At 42.2% G+C, this 17,933-nt stretch overlaps 1 protein-coding gene across 12 annotated transcripts in view; it reads right to left on the bottom strand.

Annotated features, from left to right (window-relative positions):
- Positions 1 to 101: 101 nt before the first annotated feature.
- Positions 102 to 17,933, bottom strand: part of SLC6A6 (solute carrier family 6 member 6) — a 61,033-nt gene continuing 43,201 nt past the window's right edge. For all 12 annotated transcript variants that reach the window (XM_088663282.1, XM_088663284.1, XM_060271389.2 and 9 more), the window contains 6 exons: positions 17,508 to 17,620; positions 15,949 to 16,086; positions 14,387 to 14,489; positions 13,372 to 13,472; positions 10,607 to 10,777; positions 102 to 7,192 (listed from right to left, as the gene is read on the bottom strand). In XM_088663282.1, the coding sequence (XP_088519408.1) occupies positions 7,052 to 7,192; positions 10,607 to 10,777; positions 13,372 to 13,472; positions 14,387 to 14,489; positions 15,949 to 16,086; positions 17,508 to 17,620 (767 nt within the window). In that variant the 3' untranslated portion in view covers positions 102 to 7,051. The remainder of the gene's footprint in view (positions 7,193 to 10,606; positions 10,778 to 13,371; positions 13,473 to 14,386; positions 14,490 to 15,948; positions 16,087 to 17,507; positions 17,621 to 17,933) is intronic.

Here is a 17,933-nt window from a genome sequence, read left to right as displayed (position 1 = left end):
TGAATTTCAACAGTGCAGCACTCAATAGAAAGGTTTTGCTCATTGGATTGTAATATTGGTAAACTCTCACCAGAAGCTAGAAATAACAAAGGCTTGCTCACTTTATAAAGGAAAGGCTTTTTTATTTTTCTGTTTGTGATGATTACAAACTCATCTAAAAAAGCAAAAATGACTTTTAAAATATCAATATACATTTTCTTTATCGAAAAAGCAAAACAGATAAAACTGCAAAATACAAACATTTACGGTATACACAAATAAAACCTATTTTTTTCAGGGTTGAAGTACACTCCAAATTCTTATTCCTATACAAATATTCCTTTCCGGAACAATAAGAATGACAAACGACAACAGGTTTAAAATGTCTTCTTAAAAAAATTATTCTCAAAAATTATTTTTTCAAAAGGAAAAGAGTCTGGTGTCCTCTCCAATCCACGTGGCTACTCCTGACAGATGGTAGTCACAAGTGTGAATTCAAATAATAATTCCAAAATGCTCACCACTGTTTTCAGTAGACTAAAGAGGCTGTCAAGTCTTACTTTTATAACTGTAGAGCCCCTGGAGATGCATTCCTTTCAAAACCGCTACAGCACAATACAGCAACAACACAAACAATGTTCTATTACAACAGTGAATGTATCAGAGCACTGCACTGACTGCTTCGAGGGGAGGTGGGAAGAGACACTTGTGAGCAGCCTCAGACTGTCCTTTGGTTCCTGCCATCCAACTTTGTCCTTCCTTAAAATAAGTCACACGCTCACACACATTGCCCTTCCGCAGCTGATTGTTAGCCATTTGGCAGCTCATCTGTTACCCTGTCCTTCCAGAGTTTTTCAACTCAGTTGCTTGGCCGCCTATAGGAAGGGGTTGGCTTCCAGCCTTAGCTCAATGCAATAGGGCTCAGCAAACGCAGCTGAGCTAGAAAACTCCTTCCAGCCCCAACCCTAACTTAACAATATTCCAGCTGCAATCCTAAGAATATTTATAGGAAAATGAGCTCCCTTTAAAATTTTGAAGAGCAGGCTGCATTGTCTGTGTATCTGGGTTCATCTTTGAGCCAGCCGGCTACTAAGTAGATATCAGTTAAGTGGATTGCAGAACTTGAACATATCCACTTTTTGTGTTTTAAGAAAAGGAAATAAGGGGTTTTCTTTTAGCACATTTTACTTCTCTCCTCCCCCCCCAAAAAAAAATCTAAACTGAACTTATCATGGGAATTTTCAGATCTACCCCATAGCTAGTATTAGTGCTGTCAGTGGAATTCCGAAGGCTATCGTTTAAAAATAAGCTACGGCGTTTTATTTCCTGACAAAGGAATGCACATCTTATCATTTTTGCCCACCCCTCTAGCCTTCCATAAAGTACTAACAGGCAACCAACAGCCTAATCCACAACTTGTTCATGCTGTAGGACTGGGACTTCTATGGATTTAGTACCATAGAAGACGACGAGGCAGAATTGGCTTAAATTGAAATACTTTGGCTTAACTGAATTGCAGACTAGGCTGTCAGCAGATACTTTTAGAGATTTAGATAGAGACAGGTGAAATACACAGCTCCTTTCCAGAAGGAACTAGGAAACCAACATGTGGTCTAAAATTACATTCTTCCTGCCAAGCATTTAGCACAATTAGGGCTCCCACTCTAAGCAAACCAATGTGAAACTGTAGAGCTTGCATCTGGATGATTTCCAAGCTCTCCTTGTTCATTTTCAATAGTCTTTAATCATATATTGGAAGGAGGTTTTGAATTCTAACAATTGCTGAGATTTAGCTCTGGACAAAAGTGGTACAGTTCAGAGACTGGCGTCTGAACATTTGGTCAATTGTGTGCAGAAAGCTGGGTTGTGCTCCTGGATTTCAACTTGGATTTGGGTTCCAACCCGCCTCCAGTCCCAAACAGATGGCATCCAAGTTTGGGTTCATCAATCCATATGATAAACAATATTTTCCTTTAGTGTACAGTTCTTGCAAAAAATCAAACACGGCAAGGTAGTTCAGAACATCACTACCTTTTCCCATACTGGAAAGAACCAAGTTTTTATTCTGCACTGATCACTATTAAAAGAAAAATAATGAAGAACAGTTGTGCCTCAGTGGAGATGTGATTGTTCCTTTAAAATCATATTTGAGCTTCTGTTCAGCAGAGTTTCACCAGTCAATATGATTTACTCAATACAGCATGGAAATCACCTTCAGTTTATAACAGGCCAGCTACTACAGACTTCTTAAAAATGGGTTTTTTTTTAACTAAATGCTTTGAGTTCAGGTCCTCTCAAGCAAAGAAAGCTGTGCAAAGCTTACAATTGTCTAATGTCCTACTGGCTGATGGATAGAGAGGCAATAATGGCTGAGGGTTGCACCCAATGGTGTCCCTCTGTAGATGGAAGTCTCTTTGATCCACTGAAGGTTTACAGCAGGCATCCCCAAACTGCGGCCCTCCAGATGTTTTGGCCTACAACTCCCATGATCCCTAGCTAAGGGGACCAGTGGTCAGGGATGATGGGAATTGTAGTCCAAAACATCTGGAGGGCCGAAGTTTGGCATAGCTGCCAAGTTTTCCCTTTTCTCGCGAGGAAGCCTATTCAGCATAATGGAAAATCCCTTTAAAAAGGGGATAATTTGGCAGCTATGGTTTGGGGATGCCTGGTTTACAGAGACAGGAACAGGAGAAAAAGCAGGGAGAAGAGGCAATTGCTGCTGATTCTCCGTTCTGTCTGCAGTCCCCTAAATCTGATCCAGAGATTTGGGGAGCCATTTGGTAGTGGGGGGCAATGCAGGAGTAAGAGGGGACTTGCAAAAAAACCAACCTCTCGCTTTCCACCATGTAAGCCACCACTAGACAAAGCCTTTTGCCAGTCAGGAGAGGTACAACTGGATACAACCCTGACACACTTCTTGCCTCTTTGAAATTGTTTCCTGGTGGTATTTGGAAGCGGAGACCTGCTATGTATATTACTCAGAAGCATGCCCCATTGCACATGATGGTGCTTAACCTCCAAGTAAACATGGGTTAAGGTCACACCATAAATGAAAAATTACATTACTCTTTAAGGCTTAAAGCAAACCACAGTAATTTCTGTTGCCATAGCAGCACACACCTTCTCGTTGCACAAATTAGCTGCAAGTTTCCTTCCATCAGCCTTGACTGCTCACCTACCCTCCAGCCATTCCTCTTCCCTCTGCCTCCCTAGGCCTACCTCAGCAGCTGCCCAGCCCAGCTGTTGCTGCTTAAATAACAAAACACCCAGGTTTTTGGTTGCTCAAAACATCCATGTTCTGATTCTGATGCTTATACTGCCTTGTGGATTCAATCTGACCAGAACCACATACATAGTTTTGAAGCAAAGTGTAAATAATGAGAATTAACTTCGTTTCCCCCCTAATTTTCAGTATGTATAAATATTTTGTAAATGTGTACTTCTGGTTATATTGTTATTAACTGATACCTCTCAACGAGATCGTGACTAATGATGAATTAATGCTGAAAGTTTGGAAGATGTGTCCTTCTCTTAAACAAAAGTTACCAGACAACTCTGGAAACTGCTTTGGTCAGAACCAGATCTGCCACTGCTGGCTGCAGGTGTCTTGAACATCCCAGTGATCTGTAACTGGACATTTCTGGAATTCATCCAAATCAAGAACACTGTTTCAAGAACATGTCCCTTTTCCAAACCCACAAAGCATTCAAGGTATGCTCTTTTTCTCCCAACTTTTTTGGGGGGAAATGCAATCACTTATGTGAACAAACATTTATGCTATTCCACCCTCCCTTCCCCATCTCCCTAAATCCAAACCAGTTCACAAACAGTCACAATACTGAATATTTAACTTTAGTTACAAAATAACAGATAAAATAGGCCACAAAGTTCTACAAAGTAAATTAGAAAAAAACCAGTCTTTCTTTTTTTCAATCATAAATAAGTAGAAAATACAAACAGTTGTTTACAATGTCCCCCTAACCCTGCCCCCACGCCCACCCCATGCCCTTTAATTTGGCAGAATCTACTATTGACATTCAGATTTACCACATTCGATTATTCAGAGATTTTGCGGTGTGAAAATATGCTCCTTGGAACAGAAAACCTAAGGATGACAAACTGTGTTAAACTTGATTGAGGCTTTGCTCACCCCCACCTGCCACCAATTGCACTAACTAGCTAGCATAACTTTTTAAGGTCACTGTGTATATGCCTATAAAACCCTTTCACCATTGACATGGAAGCTACTGATTCAAATGACACAGCTTAACCTCAAAATGGGCTGGGTACTTGTCTTCCCTAGCTGGAACTCTAAAGGCGCAGTACTGATTCTTTCTGGTTTTGTTCTGGAAATTCATCCTCCCACAATATATGCTTAGAGTATCCCCTGGTTGATTATATTTGCCCTGGGATCATCAGCTGCTTTGGAAAGCCTGAACTCATTTATTTACTTGCTTATCAAAATATACACTGCAACGTATTTAGGTCAATGTGCACCAGGGAGAGTCAAGGGAATTCAGTTAAGATCTGCTTCTGGCCTAACTCCTCATTGCTCCCCAATAGCATGAAAAGAGACAATACAAGTCTGACCTGTGCTTATTAAATTGGAGTCCTACTTTGGATAGGAATGAGGCTTGGATGAGAGGGGTCAGCTTTCCCTTGGCTGCCTTAGCCCTCCAGGTTAAGCTTTTCAGCTGGTAGGGGCCAGGATTTGAGAATGATGCTATCATGTCATCGCATATTATGGGAGTGTTTGGCTTAAGGCTCTTCCAGTAGGATGGTCACTGGAAAGTGAAAGCCTTGACCCTGGCCACCTGTGTGTACTCAAAGTTCAGTTCCCTCACATAAAAATAAATCTGAGACTCTTACCTTAAAAACAAAACAAAAGCAAAAAAGCTATACAAGGAACTTGAAAAACTGTGCTTTGGTCCTTTTTTATTTAAAGTTGTTTCCATTTCATATAAAACCTGACATGACTTAGCATGCATTTGTAAAACCAATACGCTGTGGCCAATGAGAGCATGGGACACATGTAGACATTTTCTTAGGTTTTCTTTTTTCTTTAAAAAAAATATAATTAGGAATGTTTTTAAATACTGGCTAGGTTCCAGTTTAAACTACAGTATCTGTCACTGACAGACTAAACTGGCTACAGGTACTCAGGTAAAGGCTTTGCTGCCATTTCTGGCTTACCATCCTGCCCATATTGCGTTTCGTGCCAATACTCACTTAAAAGGGGTCACCACCTCCCCCAAGATCAATGCCCATATGGGAGGGTCTAAGAGCCTTTATCCAACACCATCTTATTACCCTCCATAAGAACCAGGGCTTGGTCAAAGCTGAGGTGAGATTTCCAGAAGCAAATCCTTATTCCTGAGGTAAGTGGGAAAGTTCTGTATGCTTAGTTCATTGATGAAAAATCTTGTTCAGACGTTTCATGCCTCATCCAAACTAAAATGCCTTTGTAGCTCACTTCATCTTCTTGTGCTTCCTTATCTCTATTACGATACAAATGATGACTCTACTTAAATGCCTATGAGGATCAGGATCTAAGTCTGCCTTCTGTATCTCCTTCTTTCTCTCTCACACACTCAGCTGCATGTCCTGAATAGTCCTGTGCTGCAGTAGCTTCCTCAGCGGTGGGTCTAGAGTTCCATTCCAGATTTTGATACGCTTGATATGATTGATATGCTACTACGCTGCTTTGAATGATACAGGCCCAACACTCCTTTCTGTGAACTAGAAATGATAAATTTTGGCAAGTTTGGGGTTTCAAAAATGCTTCAGAATTGCACAGTGCTTTTGCAGCATCCTTCCAAATGCTGCACTTCTATACGTGCTCTTTGACAGCAAGCTACCTTTCTAAGAAAATTCAAGTCAAAGCCAGTTCATTTCTCGAGTACGGCCTGCGGAAGACGGGCCACTCCCCACATTACTTTGCTTCAGTCCATTCCACCGACCTGTTAAGTTACTCTCGTGTCTCAAAAAGTAACAAGAAGGGATCTGGGACACATGGCAGCTTCTCAGAGAAACCCTTCTATGCCAACAATAGTAGTAGAGCAACACAAAGGTCTGCATGTCTTTCTCAGAAGTCTACATATAAACTCTGCCTGTGTTGGGATATGAGACACAGAACTGGCTTAGGGAAGACAGGACTCATGGGATGAAGAAAGTGGACCTGAGAGGGTACTGCCTGGCAAAATGCCACCCAAGCAGGAATGACCTTGCCACCCTCTTGCAGCCTTTTCGCACAGAAACCGTACTCGGGAGATGGCTGGTGCATGGATTGTTCCCTTGGTTCCCAACTGCTCCCAATTCCCACCCCATATTGCAGCTTTTCCAATTACAAGCACACAAATATATATATCTACAATCTCTCTATATTTTACATGGACCACAATAAGCATAAAAGCATGTACCCTTTCCTGCTTTAATACTCCCCACTTGAACCAGAGGAAGATAGTGCCACACCTTTGAAAACCAGTTTCTTAAAATAACATAAGCATTAAAAAAGCAAATGCCTCCAGTGAGATATTCACTTTCTTAAGTTTTGGTTTTACCCTGTTCACAACCACACCAGCACCTAAAGAAATTTGAGACATGTATATGCATATATTTATATATGTTGTGTGTTGGCATAATCCTATATATGTTTACTCAGAAGTAAGTCCCACTGTGTTCAATGGGGCATAATCCCAAGAAAATGTGCATAGGATTGCAGCCCATGTATATATTGCTGGCAAGAAAATCAACTCAAGTGGAAAAGTGGTATCATTAATAGGCGTTAGATAGATATGTTGTGTGGAGAGAGAGAGAAAATTAGTAAATTCCTGCAGTGTGCCTAATTTGATATGAAAGCTCTGCCTCTAAATAGAGCGAGAGGCATCCACTGTGATTTACTTTACAAAATATTAAAAAATAAAAACTGAACACACAAAAAATAACTTTCTCTGTGAGAAATAAAAATAAATCCTAGTGCAAATATAAAGCTCTGTAAACCTGGTCCTATGAGAGATTCTATGGTTAGTAAACGGCAGTTTTAAAGCAGGCGTCTTCCTCTCATAGAGAGAGCTCACATCATTGTCTCCACGATGATTTGAGTTGGCTTGATCAGTTCTCCATTGGCCATTCCAGGAGGGCAGAAGGTGGCAGCGCTCTCTGATTCTTTATCCCACCGAGTTATCTCACGAGGGGCAGCCACTGCCTTCACCCTCTGGAAAGAGAGAAAGGGAAACACGGTATTTGAAAAGGCTTCCAGATCATTATGGAGTGAAAAATTGGAGTGAAATAGCCTAACTTTACAGATACATGAATGTGGGCAGAGTTTAATGTAGGGCTAAGTAGGATGCATGTGTGCACAGAATGAGGTGTGCTCGAGATTTTCCCTCCACTCTTCATAAGAACGTAAGCAAAGCCTAACCAGATGCCCCCTAAACCTGTTCTGGGGGCTTCCCCAATGCTCCAGAGCAGATTTGAGGGGAAGGGCACATGGGAAGAGGAGATGGAAGCATAATTGCATGAGTGGACCTTGTTCTATGCACACAATTTAGTGGAATCCAAACGTGTACGACTGAACTGGCAGTGACGACCAGGAAAAAAAATCACCAGCGGTGTGTGTGTAGATCAGGCATCCCCAAACTGCAGCCTTCCAGATGTTTTGCCTTACAACTCCCATGATCCCTAGCTAACAGGACCAGTGGTCAGGGATGATGGGAATTGTAGTCCAAAACATCTGGAGGGCCGAAGTTTGGGGATGCCTGGTGTAGATATATATGCATCAACTCAGTCTGCAGCAGTCTGCTGCAGCTGTAGAAAAAAACTGAGTATCGTACTAGGAATTGTTAGGAAAGGGGCTGAAAATAAAACTGCCAGTATTATAATCTATGAAATAGCACACTGGGTCATATTCATCAAACCCATTGCACCAGCAGAAGCTAGTGCAAGGATTCCCACATTAATTGCTTCCTCCTCCTGTGCTGTTCCCAAAACAGCTCTGGAGGGTTGGGGCAACCCCCAGAAAAGATCGGGGGGAGGCACAAGGGAAGAAGGTCCCATCATGCAAGGAAAATCCTTGTGCTGGCAGCACCTTAGCAGTAGCACTGCAATGAACACAAGCCAATGCCAACAGTTCTGGTTGCTGCATCTAAAAAAGGGGGGGGGGAATATTGGAGAGCCAGAAAGGGTATGGAAAAGGACAGCTCCCCTATGAGGAAAGATTAGAACACCTGGGGTTTTCTGGTATAGAAAAAAAGGTCAGAGAAGACATAACAGAGTTGTGTAAAATGCAGTGTGGAAAGAGAGAAGAGACCACACACACACACACACACACACACACACACATCATCCAAGAGAATTCAATGGGTAGCCTGTTTTCAAATATTGTATTTTAAATGGATGTAACCTGTTCTGGAACCTTATGGTGAAGCGTAATTAATAAACTGAATAGATTTTGCACAAAGGAGATGGAGTATTTCTTCATACAGCAGTTTGTTAAATGAGTGAACTGGCTGCTGCAAAATGTCAGTGGCACAGTGGCTGCTGCCTTAGATAGCTTTTAAAAGGGATTAGACCAATTGATGGAAGGTAGGGCTATCAGTGGCTACCCATCACAATTCCTGTATGCTTCCTCGGGATCAGAGACACCATGCTTCTGAGTTATTCAAGTCACTAGTGAACAAATGAAGGAGAGTGCTGCTTGTGGGTTTCCCACAAGCATCTGACTTGGGGGGGGGAGGGGGTGTTGAAATACATAGGCCTTTGGTATGATTTGGCAGGGCTGCTCTTATGTATTCACAGTTCAAATGGCAAAAAATGTTGGTTCATAACCATGAAGTGGATTTACTTTGAACATCCAAGCCATTGCTCATGAGACAAGAGATCAGAAAACTGATTTTGTTACTGGGAGGAAGTGTGATAATGCAAAGAACAAGGGGAAAGCTGGTGTGAGTAATATGCAATGAGCATCACGATAAGTTACTGCTTCCACTAGGTGGCTCTCTTAACTCAGTAGTGCAGCTGATGCAGGCCAGATCCTTCCACAAAGCACACTATGTAACTAGGATGCCCATCTATGGTCCAGCATCCGGAAGGGAGGTTGCACACTCAACATGTGGACCCCACAGGTGGGTCTTCATGTCTTTGCTAGGGCTCTTGTCAAAGTACAATCATCAAAAGCTAGGCTGACTTGTTTGAGATTCCAGTATAGCAACTAGGCAGAAGACTGCTACTCTTATACTCTGGCAAAATAGTAACAGCGCAAAATAGATGAGTCCTGGATTTATTTAAAAAGGATAAATATTGCCCCTTTAGAAATATATGCAAGTAGAAGTCCTATACTGGGGAGGGAAAGCCTGCTATATGTTGCATAACACAATGAAGGAATTAGTAAGTTGACTGTATTGATGCCTGATTGTAAATTATTTATTAGAATGAATATATTTGAGTATTATTATTTAAAATACATGTTGTTTAAAAACTGATAATTAAAAATATATTAATAAAAAGGTTACTGTTTCTGTGCATTTGATTATTACAGTACCAAATGCTTGCACATTTCCTATGTGCTATCGAGTCTGGGCATTTTATACCTGGGTATCTCCGCCACCTCATGAGAAGAGAATACTCCCTGGAAAAGACCCTGATGTTGGGAAAGGTTGAGGGCACTAGGAGAAGGGGACGACAGAGGACGAGATGGTTGGACAGTGTTCTCGAAGCTACGAACATGAGTTTGACCAAACTGCGGGAGGCAGTGGAAGACAGGAGTGCCTGGCGTGCTATGGTCCATGGGGTCACGAAGAGTCGGACACGACTAAACGGCTAAACAACAACAATCTCCGCTGCTCTGGTTCGCCAGAAGCGGCTTTGTCATGCTGGCCACATGACCTGGAAGCTGTACGCTGGCTCCCTCGGCCAATAACACGAGATGAGCGCCGCAACCCCAGGGTCAGTCACGACTGGACCAAATGGTCAGGGGTCCCTTTACCTTTATCTCCACTACGTAAGTACTATTGCAAATAAGTCACTTTAAGAAATGGTGTGAGAGGCAAGCAGAGGGCCCCCATTTGGATAATGCTTAGAATATTGGTCTTCTTTAACTAGAAAATCATGACCACTACTGGCCTGCAACAGCAGCACTACCGAACCAACATACAAATGTAAAATTGAAAGAATTAGGGAGTGCGTCTTCAAATGGATGTTTGGGTTAAATAAGGTCCCAGGTTGGAAAAGGTTGGAAATTACTGGCTTAGAGGAATCAACTTGGATAGAGAAGCTGTCCAGAAGCTAAAATTATTGAGCACCTGTATTCTTTTCCAGAATGTAAATATGACTAAAGCAACAGGCACCTTCTTTAATTGCACTGAACCTTGTCCAGTTCAACAGAGGAACTCTGCTATGCCATTTTAAGCATTGTGAATGCACCAAAATATAAACAGGACCTGTAAAATTGCCCTATCCATTGAATGAATGACCAGGAAATTTTTTTGTAGATGTAGAAATTATGTATGTGCACTGGAAATAGCCTGGTTCCTGCAGCAAAGCACTGAAGTTGAGGTTGGGAAGACAGTTGCGGAGAAAAAAGCCTGTGAGGGCCAGTGTGCATTCTTGTGCTTCCAGGTTGTTGACTTACCTCAATGAGAGAGCCATCAGACTGTAGAATACGAATGAGCATTACAAGCGGGATGCAGACCATAGAAGAGAGGGCAAGAATCCACCCCAGGCCAATGGACCACTGAGGATATATGTACACCTTGTTGTAGGTCAGTGGTGTATACTTGGCCAGAGAAAAGATAAAGCACCCCTGCATTAGGAAAAGAAACAAAACAAAACACAGACAGGTTGAAGATTTGTTGGAAGAACTATGTGCACCTTTCTGCTACTGACACTAGTAGCTGCACGGATTTACAGTATACAATGAATGTACCGCCCACAGGGGGAAAAACACGAGCTTGACAATAGATAAGCTCGGCAAAAGTTGAGCTTCTGCTGTAGTTTTTGCTGTTGTTATTTGCTCACATGCCTAAGTGTGTGTTTACAAGAAGCTGTGGAGTAGGAGAAAATGACATTTTAAAAGCTTTCAGCAAACAACGTCTACCTCATTCCTTCCTTTCCATCAAGTACACCCCCTTACCGCTTCCTCTGCCCCTGGAATCACACTGCTAGAGATTATGGTAATAATTGGTAATAGCAGGGGTAGAGGATGCCAAATTTGTTCTGCATCCTTTCCCCATTCAATAAGAGTGTTGCTTTGTTATAGTCTGTGCAACCAATAGTGAAAAAGTGCAGCATCCTGCACACCAGGAGCAGCTGATGGGGTGGGGTAGAGGTGCACACCAGGCCTTCTGGTAGCTGTGTTATGATGGAGGAAAGAGGCGACAGGGAAATATGCCCTGTGTACAGACACACCACTGGAAGTGCTGGCTACTCCTGTGCTCCACAACTATACACCAAAAGGAACAAGAAGGCTTTGGTGCATTCATCGTAGCACTGCCCTACTTCTTTTCACTTGACATGAATGCTTACACCTTTTAGGGTTTGTGTAATATGCAGTGCAATCTTTTTCATGTTTACTCAGAGGCAGATCTTGCTGTGTTCAGTGGGGCTTTCTTCTTGGTAAGCCTGCAGAGTAATCCATCTCAAAACACTAGTATTATAGATCTACTTCTCTCTGATGCTTCCTCTGTGCTAACGTATATAAATTTTAACTGAAATAGCTTGAGGAACTATCTAATGGCAATGGCCCATCACATTCCAATGCCTTCAAACAATGCTTGATTACTGTCCTGCTTACTGCATGTTTATTTATAGAATTTATAGCCTGCCTTTTGCTGCAAATGCCCTCAAGGCAGCTTACAAAACTGAAAGCAGCAAAAATGCAGCTCTAGCAGCCACCAGTAAGATAAAAACCCCTCCACAGGCCACTTTGACAGCTGAGTAGGACAGCCAGGTGACTGGAAGTTCAAGTAGGGGCTGCAAAAAGAGGCATTAGAAGCACACTCTAAGGGCATTCAAGCTTCTTTTTTCACAGCTCCAACTTCAACTTTAACGTCCTGAATTCAAGCAGTGACTGCAAAGGAAGATTCAGGAGTGTGCTTAAGAGTGCACTCCTTATTCTTCCTTTGTAGTAGTATGGACTTTGCCTAGAGGGAAAAAAAGGAAATTAATAGAGTGCCAGACGAACAGGCACATAGCTGGGGGAGGTGCTTCTGGATTCATTGTTGTTGCTTGAGGCTCAGAAGGCTTCAGTGGCAGGGTGTGTGTTCCGCCCTGTGATCCTCAGGTGAAGGGTGGTACAGAAATTATTATTATTATTAACTAGCTGGCCCTGCACACGTTGCTGTGCATTAGTCTGTGAAATGGAGGGTAATAGCCCCCCTTCAGATACCCCTGAGCCTCAGAGTCCCCTGAGTCGAGGTGAGATACTGTGGAGAGGGCAGGTTTCATCCCTGTGTTCCCCCCCCCCCCTGTTCTGACCCATTACGTATCCCTGCCCTCTATTCGGGGGCCCTACCTCCACTTGGCCTAGTCTGGAAAGCGGCCTAGTCTGCAAAGCCGAGGGGAGATATTGTGGAGAGGGCAGGTTTCATCCCTGTGCCCCCCCCCCGTTCTGACCCATTACTTATCCCTGCCCTCTATTCGGCCCCCCTCCACTTGGCCTAGTCTGGAAAGCGGCCTAGTCTGTCTGATAATGGCCGCCTTGGGGTTTCAGTTGCTTGGTTGATGATGTCATTTGGTTTGTGGGTGTGGCTTAGATTTCACAGGAAGGGAGGGGGTGGAGGAGGGCACTACGCCACTTGAGGCCGCTGTTTGACTTGGTGGAAAACCAGGTCTACACCTGCCCAGGTGTGTGATTTGAGGGATTTTTGCCCCCAACAACGCCCGGGGAGTGGCCTGGATCGTTGTGTCAAAATTTCAGGACGATCGGTCAAGCGGTTACGGAGAAAAGTGTAGAACGCAGTTTCACGATTTTTACATTTATATATATATAGATGATGATGATGATGATGTCTGGGATGAAAATTTCATCATTTGGGCACCCTAAGAATACATTAAAAGCCATTTCTGTTAGCTGCGGCAGAGTGGTCCACAGGAAGGCTTCTGAAAAAGATATTAATTGGTAGGCAGGTTCATGTGGGAGAAAGATGGTCTTTTAGGTTCCCCAACTGATGAGTTTACATGCAAAAGTCCAGCAGTTTTATGTTGGCATGGGGAAAAATGGAATGCCAGTGGAGATATTTTAACATGGGAGCAATTCCTTTACACATTATACATTTTTAACTCGGTATCTTAATTCATGAAGACACTGTTGGAGAAGATGAGGAGTAAAATAATAAAGCGGCAAAGTCTACTACAGATGTGAAACAATGTTTTAAGCAAGCTGTTTCAAGCACTCACCACACAGAGAACTGGTGTGATTAAAATCCAGCTCCACTTCATCCAGGGACCGGGCCTGTAACCAATCATATCTTCAATGGCATCGTAAAAATTATCAGCGCCTAGAGTTCGACAAAAGGGAAAGAAAATGTTTAGGGAAGCTTTTAATGTTTGATGGATTTCTGCATTTTAGTATTTTGTTGGAAGCCGCCCAGAGTGTCTGGGGAAACCCAGCCAGATGGGCGGGGAATAAATAATAAATTATTTATTTATTTATTTATTTATTTATTTATTATTACTGGCCTGGATGAAATGCCTGCTTTGGCTCCAACCCCATAATGGGAGCTATGCCACATTTTTCAATTCCTTTTTATTAAACGCAAAATCAAGTGTAGAACAAAACCATCACAGAAAACAGGTACCAAAAAGGGGGAGGGGGGTCAGAGATACCAGTAGTACATTCCAAACCTTTGTTATAATAAAAATTATAACAAGTTTCTAAAAATATCAACATGGATATCTCTTTATTCCCAGGTGGGTGAGCTGCAGATCCAGCAAACCATGGATAATACTGTATTATCTATAAATGGCTGTGGATAATACTGTGGCCATACTTTTTGAAAGTTCCCAAAACCAACCACCGCATCCAGCTTGATTCAGCCAATGTCTCTCACAATGTAATGTGTATTATAAACACTACTTCATATTTCAATGCTGGGATTCAGGCTCACTTCCTAAATCAGTAAGAAAGTCAATATGCTGTTTCAATTATGACAGTAGTTCTTAGCTTCACATTCACCAACTCAGTTCCCATATAGCAACCTTTTTTCCCCTGTCAAGGACTGCATCTCAGGAAGGAAAGTAAGAAAAATTATATTTGTCACTTAGACCCCTATGTTAGCTTGACCCCTATTTTAGCTCTGCCTCCCTCACAATCCCAACTCCTGGGCTCCAGGGGCCTCATCTTCCAAGACCCTGCAATATTTAGTTGTTCCTGTAGGAAAAATACCAGGCCAGATATTTACAACTTACTCACCATAAACCCAGGCTACAGCAATGCATTCAAAGAATGCAACCCACAAAAGGCATACACCACTAGCTGCATAGTAGTCAAAGAGTTGAAACACATACATGCCACCCTGAAAAAAGTGAGAGAAAAAGAAACAAGTGCTATTAATAAAGCAGAAAGAAAACCTGTGGCAAGCAATATGACCTTCATCCCTATCCTTCACATCTATGAATCACTCTGGAGAAGATTACTCATCTGCAAATACAACTGTCAATCAACTGTTGGGGAGTTATAAGCACATGCTGTTGTCCTCCCCAGAACATGCACTTATTTCTTATATAGAAGGCATTTTTGAAAGAGATTGTGATGGACCAAAATTAAGCCATTTAGCTTATTCTACTCCAACACTGAGCTATTTCCTTTCTAAAGGATAGTATTTTAGGATGGGCTCTCACAGGAAAAATATGGTGGGAGAAAACAATTGGTGTTCAATGGAAATTGCTATAACAAGACCAAAATATATGGAAGCAACGCTTACCAAGGAGCTTCCTCATATATGGGCTGGCACTGCTTTTCCCTTAGCATGATATTTTCCTTTCATGCACTGTATTTCCCCCTGCTCCATTTTCTAGCACCTTCTATAAGGGTCTCTTATCAAGCCCCAAATATAATGAGATAGGCTTCAACCTGCACCATTTCCCACATGTTTCACATCTGTCTAGCTTTGTTTACTCCAGCTCTACAGCACAACGGAGCTCACTGTCTAGGTTATTCTATAAGAATAAGCTTGGGGGAAATGCAGTGCTGGATAAAAGCAGCACTAATAAAACACAGGGCTACAACTGGCATGGCCTTACATCAGGGGTCAGCAAACTTTTTCAGCCAGGGGCTGGTCCACTGTCCCTCAGACCCTGGGGGGGGGGGGCGGACTATATTTTTTTGGGGGAAATATGAACAAATTCCTATGCCCCACAAATAACCCAGAGATGCATTTTAAATAAAAGGACACGTTCTACTCATGTAAAAACACTAGGCAGGCCCTACAAATAACCCAGAGATGCATTTTAAATAAAAAGACACATTCTACTCATGTAAAAACATGCTGATTCTTGGACCGTCCGCGGGCCAGATTTAGAAGGTGATTGGGCCGCCCCCGGGCCTTAGTTTGGGGACCCCTGCCTTACATTGACACCACTGGAGAACTTAGAGAAATGAAAGATTTGGGTAAATCAGCTCTCAGCTGGTCTCTCTGCTTTAAAAACAATAACAACAACAGAGTAACCATTTTATAGAGCCAGGCTCCTCTCTTAGGTACCAAGGAATTTCCCCTATGCTCAGGCCAAACTATTTGTATATCCAGCCCAGTACTGTTAGCTCTGGCTGCTAGCAGCTCTCTGAAGCTCTCAGAAGGAAAAATTATCCCAATTTTATTTTAACTGGAGATGCAGGGAATCAACCTGGGACCTTTTCACATGCAAAGCCTGTGCTCTGCCATTGAACTGTGATTGCTCCCCTCTTGCACTGTACTTATTTGACTTCACAGAATGAATCAAAAGCCAAGCAAACCCACACCAGCTCGTCTCACTTACTTCAGTCACCATACATAGTCCCAGAAGATAGCTGACAAAACATATTATAGCGATGAAGATTTCCCGTCGGTAACCCTTCCTTAGGAAGGATGGGTACAGATCAACTAATGACGTGATCTGTCCTTCAACTTCAACAAACTGGCAGAGAAGGAAAGAAAAAAGAACCCTGAACAACTGCCATGAATGTGTTCCATTCTTTCATAAAAAGGCATCCCTTGGAAACAGTGCTGGCACTCTCACTGGAGAAGCTGAATCCATTTACTTGCTTAACCTTTCAACAAGTCAAGGTTACAGCCTGTGAGTGGTGTCCAGCTGGGGTTTTGCTCTTAGAATGTCCTCCTCCCAAGTATTTAAAAATATGTCCCTATCTTCTTCTTTCAGTTTGTTATGCATGGGAGTATAAGCAATTTTCTTTACACACATAACACATCATATTTGTTTCTGCTAACGAGCAACAGTTGCACTAGTACCATGCTCTGTAAGACTAACCCACAAGCTATTGTATTAAAATCTTTCTTTAACCCAGGGCCTTAAAACACAGTACACTTCCAGAAGTTTTCCTGTTGCAATACAACTATAGTCCAGCTTGCGCCTAAGCTACTCTAGCATTCCAAAATCCTGCCTGACAGCGCTCCAAAAGCAAACAAAACATTAAGTGCTCCAATTAGTTTTAATTATTCGACACAGTGAGAAATGACTTAAAATTACTAGGCAACCCTCAATTTACATAAGTACTTGGTTGCAGAACCACAGCACCAAGCATGTTTTAACATTCAATTTGGAAGTGATTAAAAGTCACTCACTGGAGTTCAAAGATTAAGCACTAAAGAGCCATTTAGAACAAATGGAATGCTTTGCCAATTTAAGAGATCAAGTGAGTAACAGCCAGAGGGAAAACTCCACTAATCGCTGCTCATATGAGAGGTTTTGAATTCAGTAAACTTTCTGCCCCTGTCAAGTAGATTTATTTAATGTTAAAGCCACTTTCCCAAGGAATAGAACCTTGTTAGTTTAAATTATTAAACCAACTCAATGAAATACCCCCTAAATCCCTGGGACATCTGTGCAACTAGCAATAGCCTACAAATTATTAACAGATTTATTTGCGTCATATAAATAGGTCTCTTTGGGGCAGGGTGGCGGCCCTCCATTTCCTCAAGGAATAACAACAGTACCAATGTGTACTACATATTTAGTCTGTTTTAAAAGAGAGGTTATCCATGGTTTCAGTTTTCAAGGATGCTGAACTGTAAGAGACCTTATGAAAGGCAGGACATGCAAGGGTACTCAGTCCCACACCCCAAGGATGGCTTTGTCCCTTTCTGGTTTAGCTGAAAACTTCCTGAATAACTTAATTAGCCACTTCATACACTTCAATACAGTGCATAGGCTAACACTGATCAACAGCTGTTATCCTTTCTCTACTAGAGAGTGAAGCAATCCTTTTCTGCAACATTTATGATGCATTGCCCCAGAGCAGAAAATGCAACAACCAAATTACATTGTTAAATTTTCCATCATACAGTATGGATGTTGTGTTTGTTGCTATGGTTACTCACCTGGCTGTCCAGGCCAAGCAACATAAGCATAATAAAAAAAAGAATAGCCCAAAAAGTTGGGAGTGGCATCATGGACACAGCTTTTGGATAGGCAATAAAGGCCAGGCCTGGACCTAAAGGAATAAAGGGAGAGAAAGAGAAGAAGATGTAGTAAGTAAGCAGTTCATTCTCAAAGGCAAGACCCCCTCTGCCTCTCCAGAGCAGATGCTTGATTCAATTCAGATAAACCAAAACCCAACTGAAGATTCCAGAATGGAATTCACTCGGATCCTTTATCTGACAAAGAAGCATGCATTGCTAGAACAGGAACTCCAATAATCAAATTCAAAAGCCATTATTTATCCACTTTCAGTCTCAGCATCTGCCTCAACATGCCAAGAATAGGTCAAACTCTACACGCATCATTCAGAAAGTGAATAAGATAGA

Source organism: Zootoca vivipara, chromosome 2, assembly GCF_965207765.1.
Source record: "Zootoca vivipara chromosome 2, rZooViv2.hap1.1, whole genome shotgun sequence".
In the NCBI taxonomy this organism is placed as follows: domain Eukaryota; kingdom Metazoa; phylum Chordata; class Lepidosauria; order Squamata; family Lacertidae; genus Zootoca; species Zootoca vivipara.
The sequence above is the reverse complement of the archived record's forward strand: the minus strand, read 5'-3'. Positions and strand labels throughout refer to the sequence as shown.